Source organism: Alosa pseudoharengus, unplaced genomic scaffold (assembly GCF_046254945.1).
Source record: "Alosa pseudoharengus isolate Yale_2024_CS ecotype anadromous, Long Island Sound unplaced genomic scaffold, YU_APseudo_1.1 YU_APseudo_1.1_scf_12, whole genome shotgun sequence".
Classification (NCBI taxonomy): Eukaryota; Metazoa; Chordata; class Actinopteri; order Clupeiformes; family Clupeidae; genus Alosa; species Alosa pseudoharengus.
Window position 1 is genome coordinate 2,830,784 of NW_027468587.1, and position 13,735 is coordinate 2,844,518.

The 13,735-nt window shown below is 39.9% G+C and overlaps 1 protein-coding gene across 1 annotated transcript; it reads right to left on the minus strand.

The window, feature by feature from the left end:
• Positions 1 to 894: 894 nt before the first annotated feature.
• On the minus strand, positions 895 to 11,944 carry LOC143118693 (uncharacterized). The gene is made up of 7 exons (XM_076279754.1): positions 10,494 to 11,944; positions 7,466 to 7,629; positions 7,215 to 7,346; positions 7,043 to 7,073; positions 6,758 to 6,826; positions 2,718 to 2,826; positions 895 to 2,591 (listed from the first exon to the last, which is right to left on the minus strand). Exons 1-7 carry the CDS (start codon positions 10,531 to 10,533, stop codon positions 2,483 to 2,485), a joined length of 654 nt encoding a protein of 217 aa, XP_076135869.1. The 5' UTR covers positions 10,534 to 11,944; the 3' UTR covers positions 895 to 2,482.
• Between the last annotated feature and the right edge of the window lie 1,791 nt (positions 11,945 to 13,735).

The window sequence follows — 13,735 nt, forward strand, 5'->3', positions numbered from 1 at the left end:
ATATACTGTACAACAGACATATTGAATCAGACCTAATAGACCGTGTGATCATAAGAGTCTTTATTTCTAGTGTTTGGGGGAATAAAATGAGCAACCCCTTGAGATAAGAAAAGCCTGTGCTGTAGTCACTTTAACCAGTTTGATCATTTTCAACTGATTAGTGATTAGCTCAGCCAGGACTCTGTCTCTGAGTGTTGTGGAGAAAATGTAAATATTTTCCTGTGGACATTAATTTAGACCACAGGGCATATAGATCATATAAGAATAGATCATACTAAATTACTTGCCATCTATTTGAAACTTACTGTTTCTCTCTCTCTCTCTCTCAGAATGTGTTGAGGAAATTCCCTTTCACCATGCTGCCCTATACAGGCAGATCAGGAAAGATGGCCAGGACTTAGTCAGCATTGCTTACATAACCTCAAGGGAAAGTATCGGGATTATATACGGGCTAGCCTGAAAAGCTAAGCTATTTCTCACATGCTCTTATGGTTAAATTCCTATAGTACTGTTGTTGCATAAATAGGGGAAATAGTTTATGTATGATATCAGCCAAATATAAATGAAAGAAAGGAAAGTCATGGCTCTCTCTGTATGATATCAGCCAAATATAAATGAAAGAAAGGAAAGTCATGGCTCTCTCTGTCTGGTGGGTTATTGACATGAAATACTTCAGCATGGACATGCGGTTTCCTTCATGTTCGAGTGTCTCTGCAGAGACCGTCCACATCACTTACACAACACTCAGGGAAAGTACCTGTGCTGGGTTGCTCAGTGTCTCTGTCCTCCTCTGTCCTCCTCTGTCTGGGTGGACAGAGGAGGACAGAGACACTGAGCAACCCCAGGCAGCACAGCAAAATCAAACAGATTTGGACATTATGGACATTAAGCACAATCACAGCAGTGGCAGGAACCAGCGTGTCTGTAAATGGATACTGTTTATAGAATTATGGCTAGTTACACACCCACATTCCACTGCACTGGCCCCTCCCCCCTCTTTTTTCTCTTTTAAGTGACGTCTTCAGTGACGACGTGGGGTGATCCTAGAGTTGTAATATGATGCGTGTCGAATCAGGTCACACTGTTGAAAGTGAGCGTTGTTATCTACACAGTCACAACACTTCACAGTTTCTTTCTTCAAAGGCCATTACATTTACTGATGTTCAGCAGACATGCGGATAGTGTTTACATTCTTCTCCTCTTTATAACCACATTACACAATAATAACGTCACAATATCATTTTAATTTACTAACTGAACACATATTATATGGACATACATATAAATATGTATAAATATTTAGAAATGTATATAAATATTGTCATAAAAGTATAAAAAATAAATAGCTAAACTTATGTCTTACCCACCCTTAAATTTGAGTGACACATTAGAAGTACTTCACATTGAAAATGTATGTGCCTGCACAACATAATCAGGCATCTTTCATATTCAAAGCAACTTACAAGGTCAATTATGGTACAGGCTCATTATCCCCAGAGGAACTTGAGATTAAGTGGAAGCCAGGAGTCTAACCCACAACTTTTCATCCTTAGCCACTGCGCTACCACCGTCCCAATTAATCTTGTGTTAAATGTGTTCCCAATCTATCCAATGCCTCCTGATCCTTAACACTTTGGATTAAAGTAGACAATACACAGCACCAGAACATCATGGGGAAAATGGAAAGCAAGATGCAGTGGAGATTCTATAGAAATGTTGATGGGGTGGCCAGGCCCAGACTCAGAGGAGTCAGTGGCACATAAACATAACGTGAAAAGTAAAACAATACATATCAAAGACTTAAATTCAATATCAAATGATGCATTATTAACCAAACTGATTTAAGCAAAGCATAACTGAAAATACACAATTTGACATATGAAGAAACCAATAACTTAAGTTTTGCAAGTTTGTAGATGCAATGCCACAAGTAAGAGTATTTTCAAGTACTAGAATGACGTTTTCCACCACACTACCATAGGCTACATGTGCATGGAGAACAACTTCATTACAATGATAGAAACTGGTTCTTGAGTCAATTGACAAAGCACATTGACCAGCATCAAATCAATGTAAAACGCTTGTTTTGGCTAAGAAAACATATCTACTTGGAGATGTTTCCTGCTGACAAGCCCAACTATCACATCTGGTGGGGTGGCTCTGCCCCTGGCAAGATGGCTACTTGTGAGCTAGCTACCCTTAAAGACCACCTTGGCATCTGAAATAAGGCAGATCACATCACCTTTGTACAAATACAGTGTTTCCCATACATTGACTAATTTGTGGCGGCCCACCACAATATCAAAATTGATCACCACATAATGATTTTCTATGTTGTACTATTGAAATGGGATGAAATCCTTTATAATATAATACTGTTAGAATACTCACCTACCACCACAAATACAATTCAATTCTGTGGGAAACACTGAAATACATTTTGTACCTTCACAATAACATTCATTCAAACATGAGGGTAGCTTCAGAGCTTTTCTTTTTCATCACCAGAAAGATCTTCAGTGGAGCTTCTCGCTGATGTGCTTCTGTTCTTCCATTCCATAAAGACGCTGTAAAGGGCGATAATCTTCTTCCTGTTATCATAAAGTAAGCAACAACAAAGTAAAGGATGCATATATGAAAGACAAAGTCAAATGACATCAAGGATATATAGAAAATGAATCACATGGCATCAGATTACACTCATCCCATAAGCATACCTATATAGGACCATTAAAGCACTGATGATGAGGAAACCAACAGTGGCGATGACAGTGGCAATAATAGGACCAGTAGCAACAACAGGGACATCGCTGGAGGTCTTGTTTGCTGAAAGAAGAGGTAGGCCAATTAGGTTTTTTTTAAGAGGTTTTATACAACCAACATAAACCCCCATAAAATCCATAAAACCAAACTAGGCTTCTAATTGAAGCTTGCCTTATTTGTCCAAACCTGTAGCCATATCAGACCAGTGTTTAATTGGGACTAGGCTTTCAATTAAGTTTTCATAGTAATCTTTATTTGTGGTCAAGTGTATGTATCTGCAGTTGAGACACGCTTAAGTTCACAAGTTGTCAGATCAAGAGCACGCACTCAAAAATAAATAAAAAAATAGATCTGGTCTTAAGTGAAAGGCGCATGTAATCTAAAGGGCGCAACTGTCACAACATGTAACAGCTGGTGGGACAACAACGAGTCCCAAACGACTGGTCTGCTTGGATGAATGTGCTTTGGATTTGTATTCAGTCATTTGAATATTATTGGGGTAAGTGTTTTGCTTTTTTTCAGGCTTTGTTTTTGATTGTTACCAATTGACAGTCAATAGTGAAAAGTAAATAACTTAGTGTAAGACTTTGTTTTGTCGTTGAGCAATACTAGTCGTGCCTAATCATTGTTCAAATATTAGGCAAGAGCCGATCCATGAAGGCTATACTCTGCTTGGCACACACATGTTTTAGTAAAGCAGGCTCTAGTGGAATCCTGGTATTACATACACAATCTCGCGTACACGCAGATTCCTTATGCAGAGATGTCACTCATTGCTTTAATGGGTGTTAGGCCCAAAACACAACCATGATTAATTAAGAAACATAAGAACAGCCCTTTTGAACAACGCACTCTATATCTGATCACTTATTCCATCGTGAAAATAGCAAATGTGGACTGGACACGCCCTAAATGTGCTTCTAAAACTGACAGTTCCGGTCCTTGATTATGATTGGCTGAATCACGTTCGATGCCGTTGTAAAATCCAGCTCAAACATACTAGAGGGAGAGCAGATAGCTAACAAACGTTCAGAAAAAGTCCTGTTGGCAAATTTGAGGAAAAGTCGGTAAAGGGGCTATTTCACACAATTTGAGGGTGCTGAATTCAAATATTTTGTTTACCAAGCTCAATTTTGAGTTTTAAGCTTGCTAATTAGCATAATTAGCATAATTCACATACTTTTTGGTTTTGCTATCAGATATCATAGGAATTGCAAAAAATAAGGCATTAATATACTCTTTATGTATCAGATATGTTGTAGGACAGGACAGGAATTACCCCAATGACCCTCAAGTAGCAAGTGAAAATAAGCTCAAATTAAAATATAAATTGAAATAATAGATAAAAGTCAGTATGACGTTTAGAAACAAAATAATAAATTGATAGAATAGTACTGTAGGTGACTGCTCATTTTTCTATAGAAAGTCCTTTGTCACTAACTATTATGAACAGTTGTCAGTCTTTACAGAGGATTTACACAGTTTTTTTTTTACTGTAAAGGCGACTGTGCTTGCCTAGTTAAAACATCTCACTGCAGAAAAATGGAAGAATGTGCATTTTTGAGGAGTGCTGAAGAGTGCTATGGAGATTGCATTATTTGCAAAGAATTTAGACAAGATATCCTTTATAGTGCAACAAAAAAGAAACATTCTCCAGTACATCATTACTGCATACGATGCTGAAAGGAAAGTGGACCTAGGACAAATCCTCAGCTATGAACTGATTAATGTCCCTGTACTGTAGTTATTGCAGATAGTGATGGTTATTTGTGAAGTGGAAATAAGTCTATCCTCACAGGTGCTGTCTAGCAATGTGGAATGTCCAGTAGTGATCACTGCAAAAACTGCTCATTCAACACTGGTAATAGATGCTCAAGATCTAGTTACAGTATGTCTTTAGGACACCCATCTGACTACAGCACATTTAAGGGTATGCAGGAAAGTTTGTGAGAAACTTTCGTATTGTTATTTGGTATTTGTTATGTGGTAGCAAATGATAGCAAAACAGATAATGTTGTATAGGCCTATCTGATTAAGACCTGAGTGGTTGAAACATACTTATTAAATTAATAAAGAATCTTCACTTTTTTCCCCTTTGCAACTGTCAAAGAAATCCCATAAACACGGGGTAGCCTACATCAGATGGCCTAAAGATTAGCAGCATTAAGTGATTTGCATGCAGTAATTTGAACACTGACCTTGATCTAGCCTACTTTGGCTATTTAAAGGTAATTTATTGCCAAAACACCACACAATATAAATGAGCTATAACAAACAATAAAGGACTTAATCACACACAAACTACTATTTTGCTGACTACAAAAATAATAATTATGTAGAACGTTTAGAAGTTTAAAACCCAGAATTGACCAAAAGTGCACCAAATTCAACACAAATGACTCAATACACTTGGAGGAGGCCTGCGTCCTTTCTTTTCCAGATATTTTAGGATTTGGATATCGTTTCAATATCGAGTATCAAGATATTTATGGCAGACATTGTATCGAAGTCATACTTTTTGGTATCGTGACAACACTATGCCAGAGCCACTCTGTTTTCTAGATGTTGAGGATCGGAGGCTCTACCACCAACAAGTGATGCAGCTCAATGGCATATTAGAAGAGCACATTATCAAGCTCTAGTATGGAGGCAAGCACACATGGCATATTAGAAGAGCACATTATCAAGCTCTAGTATGGACGCAAGCACACATGGCATATTAGAAGAGCACATTATCAAGCTCTAGTATGGACGCAAGCACACATGGCATATTAGAAGAGCACATTATCAAGCTCTAGTATGGAGGCAAGCACACATGGAGGCAGCCGTGGCCTACTGGTTAGTGCTTCGCACTTGTAACCGGAGAGTTGCCGGTTCGAACCCCGACCGGTAGGCACGGCTGAAGTGCCCTTGAGCAAGACACCTAACCCCTCACTGCTCCCCGAGCGCCGCTGTTGTTGCAGGCAGCTCACTGCGCCGGGATTAGTGTGTGCTTCACTTCACTGTGTGCTCAGTGTGTTTCACTAATTTACGGATTGGGATAAATGCAGAGACCAAATTTCCCTCACGGGATCAAAAGAGTATATATACTTATATATATACCAAATCCAGTGTAACTGGAAGTAAAATGTTTTTTACTTGTCGGTTGTTGCTGACGGTAGATGCAGTTCTGCATTAGGCTTATTCCCGCTATTTAAGTTCATATGTACTGTAGACTGTATTCTGAGTTGAAGGTTATCTGTGCAATTTGTTATTGTGATGAAATGCATCCACCACGAGTGACTCACTATGTTAGCAATAAAAATATGGTTGTGTTTTGATTAGAATTTCCGAGTTTATTACATGTTAACTGTAATCATGTTCCCATTAAATACGTTAATAAACTATAGTATGGCTTCTTTAATGCTCAAACATGTATTTAGAGAACACTTTTATTTGGTTTTAGTGATTACTTTTGAAATCAACCCAATTTAGGTAAAAATAAGCAAAAGAAAATCGCTATTTTATGTTAAAATGCTGATTATGCAGCTTAGATCTCAGAATTGAGCTTGGTATACAAAATATTCAGAATCAGCACCCTCAAATTAGGTAAGAAGGGTGGTTTACCAACTTTTCCTCAAATTTGCCGTCAGAAGTTCTCTTCTTTGAAGCTGCTCTCCCTCTATACACCTTGACCGCATTCTGTTCTATATTACTGCGCTACCACAACTTGATACAAAAGTTAAAGTAGCTGCGTCTCGACGTTGCTTGGCAACCATTCAGATAGAGGAAATATATTTCTTGGCGGAAGAATGATTATCTATGAATAAATCGTTACATTTCTCGTTGCTTTGCTTTATGAAACTTTGCCAGGTATTTATAGCAACAGTTTTAGAAAAGCAATAAGCCACTCGAGTCCGTAGGTTACACTGATTCTACGGCCTCTCGGGGCTTATTGCTTAATTAACCCATACACTTCAGACCATCAAAATAGAGCCTTCTATCTTTAACTTACTCTGCAGTGCTGTAGTTAGTGATGTGGCAAAAGAGGTGATGTTTTGGATGGTCCTGGTAGAATAGGTACCTGTGAGCAAACAGACACAACTCTGAAGGCATTAGAAAGGAATTATAATGCAATCCACTGTAATATTTCATTAGCATTAGGCTTCAGGAAAACATATAGACAGTAGACAATATATGTATACACACAGTACATCCCTTCACATTGTCTCTCCATTACAAACATGTCTAGGAACTTTTCATGCAACTGTAAGAAATATGGGTGTATAAAAGTACTCACAAAAGCATTGTAGTTTTCTTGAGAGTTTAGCCTAACAGAGACGGGATAGAAATGCATTATTATACATTAAAACAAAATACATTAATAGATAGGCTATCAGACAGCTAATTGCAGGTAAAATAAAAATGTTGTCTCTTCTGAAGATCTTTGGGTAAAATTGTGACAAATTTACCTCGCAGTCTACATCCAGCAGGACTGAGCTTGGGCAGCTGCTCAGAGTAAAACTGTGCATTGTGGCTCTCAGAACTGGAGAAGATACAGGGCCAGGCACACCCCCCTTCTCATATATAGCCCTTACAATGTTCTGTGGAAAACAACAGGAAAGTAAACAGTGAAATAAGTAGCCCCAAAACATCTTTCCACTAGGGGTTTGAGGAATTCTTTATCTCTTTATCTCGCTTTATCTCTCTGCTAAACGTTTACCTCTATAATCAGCTGTACTTCACAGGATGGATCCTTCAAAAGGTCAGTCACAAGGAGTGGCAGTTCAAATCCAAACAAACCGTCTTGTTGCACCTTTCCCTCACATGAAAGTGGGAGTGTCACAGGAGCCGCAGAGAGCAGACGGATGTCATACAGCAAGAACGCTACACACAGACACATACACTCACAGTAAAGAACATTTTCAGACACTCGGCTACCTAATTGTCTGTTAAGTCTGTTAAATTAGTCTTTTGTTGAGCCATGGGCCAACAATATTTTCTCACCGCTATCTTGATTTAATACTTAATTCTTGAATTTTCCCTGGGGATCAATAAAGTATCTATCTATCTATCTATCTCATCTATCTCTACAGTGTTTGTTAACTTGCATTCAGCCCTTGGAATTTAGGCTAATCTCTATAAATTAAATTACATTAACAGATTGCTTACACCATGAATAACAGAAACCTATGCTTATATTTTGAAAAATGTTTTTCAGAATTTCAAAATTATTACCATCAAAAATTTACTTCTACAATACACCACATACCATGAAGGATCAATATATAGGCCTACTAAAGAATAACCCATCTATGTAATGGATTTCCCATTTATACATTCAAATGCCTTTATCCAAAGCGACTTACAAAATGAGGAATATCTTCAAGCTATTAACGCAGAAGAAGCCTTACATAACAATAAATAGGCTTCTATTTACTAAATACAATGCAGAGAATGCAGAGAACTTTAGGTAAGAAATACTACAACACCTAATGCTATTACCAGAGGATGACTGCAGAAGTTTTAGTACTGAAGTCAAGTGTATCTAGGAGATGGAGGTAGAAGGAGGAGGAGGTAGAGGTTTAAGGAAATAAGTTCATCTCATGAACACCTAGACTGATGCGTCTGTGAGAGAACTGTGCATTGCTGGCATGCTGCCAATCATCGGGATGTCTGCGTTTAATGTGGGGGTGTGTGGCTTCGATATTCGGTGTCGCTGTGTCTGCGTCGCTCACCACCGAAACGGTACTCAGAATGGCAAACCCCAGAATGTCGTGCTAAAATATTAATTTGGTTTGGCCTTTTGTTGCTTATATTTTGCAAAACGTATTGAGAAATAGACACAGTACATTCCACTGACCTAGTTAGGCTACTGTAACCAGAAAGTAAGTTGGTTATTTGCGAGGTGTCTGCCAGCCAGTTAGACGGGCTCTGGTTTAAGTGTAGCCTAAGCAAGCAAACTTTAGCACAACTGCCCAAGTAGGCTACTGCTTCCTGACGAAGTAGGGTGACCACTTCCATAATACCAAAAAGGAGGACATTATGCGGCATATCAATAAATTACTATGGTGTACATAGGACTCTGGTATACTCTCATTTACAATACAATTTTGTATGGTTTAAAGATGATGTTTGTGTAGCTGAGCAGGAAAAAATATTAATGAAAAGTCAAAAAGAGTTTTTTGTTCACAGTATTTGTTATTCAATACCTTGTGGTGTTCAAAAACTGACCACTGAGATGAATCTTTTAAAGTGCAGAGTGCCACAAAGCATAACATGTGTGGACTTAAATGTAAAAACGAACATACATAATAAAAATTTTTTTTTTTTTTTTAAAGCATAAATAACCTGTTATGTAAACAACAAAGGAGATTGTAAAAAAATACATTCAACTGCTCAAAAAGTATAGCATTTCTAAAGTGCTTCAGTCTTTTGGGGACTTGCCTTCAGTGTCTTTATGGGTGTGTGTGTGAGTGAGTGTGAGTGAGTCAAAAGTGCTTCAGGCTTTTGGGGACTTGTCTTCAGTGTCTTCGTGTGTGTGTGTGTGTGTGTGTGTGTGTGAGTGGGTGAGTTGCTTACGTCAACGTCACATCGACAAAGTTTGAATAAGCCATGGAAGGAGTCTCGACTGCTTTTCGATATAAACTCATGCACGTTCTTCCATTCTGAATTGAACGAGGTCTTACGTTTTGGCATGATGCTAACTTTCTGTCAAATACATATGACGTAGCAGCACATGGAGCCTTGTTTACGTTTTTAACCAATGATATCCGCTCAGATATTTATCTGACACCGCTCTTAGCCAATCATTTGTTAGACTATATGTTACGGCATTAGACGTTGTGCTGCGTCCCAGCAAAGATTCTAGAACTCCGCTCTTCAAGCCTGTCTCAAAAAGGAGGACAAATACGCGTCCTGCTTGATGTTGCGCAGGACGCAGGACAGGGCATTGGAAATCAGGACAGCCACCCTATGACGAAGTGCTAATTTTAAAACGTTACGGATATAGATACTTTACAAACATATAACACCGTCATTGTAACCAAAATATGTCTAAGTTTATTTGCCAAGTTTAGGCTATGTCAGTGAACTAGCATGTTGCTATTAGTAGGCTGCTTGAAACAACGACTATCAACACACAGGACGAGTTGACAATCACATGTCCTTGCGGTCTGCGTCGCCTCAATTACGAAGTAGGCTAGGCTATTTTCGGAGGTGCAAGTCGAGCCAGGGCGGAGGGCTCGGAGGGGGATTCGCGCATTTCGCGGTGACGCTGGAGGGTCTGCGGAGCTATGCCGTCGATTCGACGCAGAAGCATAAATCAGCCTTTAGGCTGTAACGTTACAAATCAATTTGACACTGACTTGTCTTTGACACCATCAACCAGATGCGCTACAGTAGTTACAGAACTGTCGTGTTCTAATGATGAAGACCGACACTGTAAATGTACGCGCCCTACACTTGAGCTTCGTAGGGCACCAACTCAAAACATCCCTGATGAAAAGGTAGGCTAATGATAACAAAGTTAAAGGAAGGTGATAAGCTAACCTATCCTAATAGAAATTGTTATCATTCTGTTAAATTCTATTTAGCCTAGTAGGCCTAGGCCTAGTCTATAAATATTTTTATAGGCCTATGACTAGACTTTACTTTTACTGTTCAGTTTAATGCCAAGCAGTGATTTCGCTTTGGACAAAAGCATCTGCTAAGTAAACATAAACTGTTTGTAAAAGTTAATTTAGGCCTACCTGTGAATGTACTGACGACAATTTGTCCTGTGGTTATCATTCTGTTGCAAGATGGATAGGCACTAATGAGGCGTAGGATACGAGCGTGGAAGCAGTTCCTTTGCTTTGCCGTCTAAGCTCTAGGGCTACAGTGTGTAGCTCAAGCCTAACAGTGTGTGTTTGGGAGGGTCTAGCGGCACTTGTTATAATTGGCTGAATCGATCTGCCCACTTTAGCCTAGCCCATTTTTTTTTTTTATTATTAGATCACATGTTGCGTTAACTGGAAAGTCCCGTTTTTTGGACCAGGAAGGTATTGCCAGAGAATGTAGACGGGCTCTGGTATTGCTATTGCAGGTGGGCCGCGACCTCTAGTGGGCCACCAAGGTATTGGAGGAACCTCTTCTGTAAATGATGTTACAGGTTTTTTTTTTTTTTCAACTGCTTTCAAAGCTCTGTGTCTTTTTTCTCTACATACAAATCCAACTGTTGCTCACATGAAATGCTTCATATCACCTGCAAAATGAAACAGCATTTAAAATATTGTAAGTACATCGCAAAAGCAAACTTTTGCCTCACATTGTAAACACATTTGTCATAATATGACATTTTTGATACATCACACACTGTTGCTCAAAACCTGAAGCTCTTCTGTCTTTCATGGACTTCTATGTATATTTGTAACATGTAGTTGGACAGAAACTAAACACACTTTTGAAAAAGCTGATTTTTCCAAGATGCCAGCGGGTGCCATCATCAAGGAGGTATGAGGCTGGTCCCAGTCGGCGGGCCACTTGCTGTGGACTGGACCAAATTGAGGCCATCTTGTTCTCCCTGTGCGGTCGGCGAGCTCTCACCCAGTCTGCCACAATGATATCTGGTATCCTGACCAGACTCTTTTTCTGACTCTTTTTCTTGTCAAACCACTGTTTCTTCTGCTTCTGATGTCGGGTGACTGAAGCTTTGACTGGTGTAAGTGTGTTCTGCAGTTGGGCGGAGCCTGTCCAGTGGTAGGTGTAACTCCCTACCCAGCATGAGTGAGGCTGGGTAAACCTCTGTGGTTGAATGCTGGGTAGCACGGTAGTGTAGCAGGGACGAGGGGGTGCAGATGGTGAGGTAGGCCTGCGTCGTACAATTCCGCAATTTTAGGTTGTGTTTTTGGTCCATTTGGCTGTGTACAATGCGAGAGAAAATCATGTGCAATCATCAACCATGTGTAAACACAACTAACCTTGATAAGAAAAAATTACGACTATCATAATAATTTCAGATACTTCGAACGAACAGTTGACAGGTTATTCTATTTATAGAATTGAGATAATTGAGAATAATGATCTTACCTCAATGCGACAGGTTGATTGTCGGTTATCCAAATGCCAGATGAACGTCTTCCCCCAAAAATGTTTTCTTTTTCTTTTTCCCTAGATAAAGAATGCTGGGCAATTCCATGAAAAATTACGTTTTTTTTAACATCCATAACGCCAATAAAATGTGATGGTATGGTATGATGTGAATGATTACATGAAATTTGAGCATTTGCTACTTTTGGCTGAAGAATGTACATGAGAAAAAATGCACAAAAAATGAATGTTATCATTCACATCATACAAATGCCAAGGCATTTCACTGGCGTTATGGATGTGACAAAAAGTCAATTTTCTGTGGAATTGGCCTGCTATAGAATGTTTGGCGAACAATGATAGATAGCGCGATGACATTCAACCACCAGATGCTGCTGTTCGGACACATCACTCAGTGGCTGTGCAGTGTGCACTCGCTTCCTTATTTGGGTTGCCAGCTTTTATGCCAAAATGGTTGAAATTGAAAGTAAGTCAATGTGTAATCTATGTGTAGGGTGCATATCAATAAAGTATCTATCTATCTTTCTATCTATCTATCTATCTATCTATATCATACCCAATTTGGCAACCCGGGAAATGTCAGACTAACAGAAAAAAAGAATGGATCTGTGATTTTAAAATTAAGTTTGATGGTCATGCAAATTCCGGGAATTTCCCGGGAGAAATAACAAAATGGGAGGGTGCTGGGATAACCTTGAAATACGGGAAAATGGGAGTGTTGGCAGGTATGGATTAGACTGTGTTTGGTGAGTCATGGATAGCAGTAGTAGCACCATGTACCACCACATCATCAAGGTAAATAACACCTGGTATACCTGCCAGCACTGAGGTCATGACCTTTTAAAGGAAGGAAGGGGCGGAGCTAAGGCCGAAAGGCATCCTCTTGTAGCGGAACACACCGAGGTGTGTAACGAAGGCCGTCAGGATTCTGCTTTCAGTGTGGAGGGGCACCTGGAGATAGCCCTCTCTGAGGTCCAGTTTTGAAAAGACGGTGGAGCCGTGGGATTGTGCCGTGAGCTCCTCAGACGTGGGCACTGGGCAACCGGTATCTGTCTGGGATGACTGCTTTGTTAGATAGATAGATAGATAGATAGATAGATAGATAGATAGATACTTTATAGATCCCCAAGAGGAAATTCAAGGTCTCAGTAGCATACAGACATCACACACAACATGCACTTACAGCAGAAAAAGTAATATAAGTATATACATATTTAACTGACAGCACTAATATACATATTTACTATGCGGAGGTCCACACGGACGCACAGAGCCCCTGTTTTCTTTCTGTGAAGCATGAACCGGCTCAATGATCCCAGCATCCAGCAGCCACTACAGCTCAACGGACACTCCATCGCTAAGGGCCAGTGGAATACGGCGCAGACACTCCATCGCTAAGGGCCAGTGGAATACGGCGCAGACACTCCATCGCTAAGGGCCAGTGGAATACGGTGCAGTGGCCGGACGACTGGAGTCACCGAGGAGTCAGTGAGGGGTCAGTGAGGGGTTGATAAGGCAGACAGACAGCCCAGCCCTTCAAACAGTGATGAACACTTCTGATGCGGTCCGGCAGCGAAAGTCATGATGGCAAATTTACAATGGCTGGCTAAACCTTTCAGGTAGGAGACGTACTGATGGACAGACTCACCTGGGAGTTGATGTCGTTGCCTAAACATAAACCGTCTCAATAAAGCAGTCTTTGGGGCAGCAATCTGGTCTTTTTCTTTGCATGCAAATGTGTTTATACACATAACATATTTACATACAACATATTTGTGTGACCTTTTTCTTCTTTAATGCAACCTGTCACCCTTGCACGGCACAGTGGGAGTGCTAAGCAGCTCCTTTAGCAACAGACTGCTGCATCCATCTTGCAAGAAGGAACGCTATCGCAGGTCTTTCA

Excerpts from the sequence above, each read along its gene's own strand:
- LOC143118693 (XM_076279754.1), bottom strand. The coding sequence starts at position 10,533 with ATGATAACCACAGGACAAATTGTCGTCAGTACATTCACAG. Across the intron at positions 7,074-7,214 it reads TGCTGGATGTAGACTGCGAG|GCTAAACTCTCAAGAAAACT; the intron begins GTAAATTTGTCA and ends CGTCTCTGTTAG. Across the intron at positions 2,827-6,757 it reads ACTAACTACAGCACTGCAGA|CAAACAAGACCTCCAGCGAT; the intron begins GTAAGTTAAAGA and ends CTCTTCTTTCAG.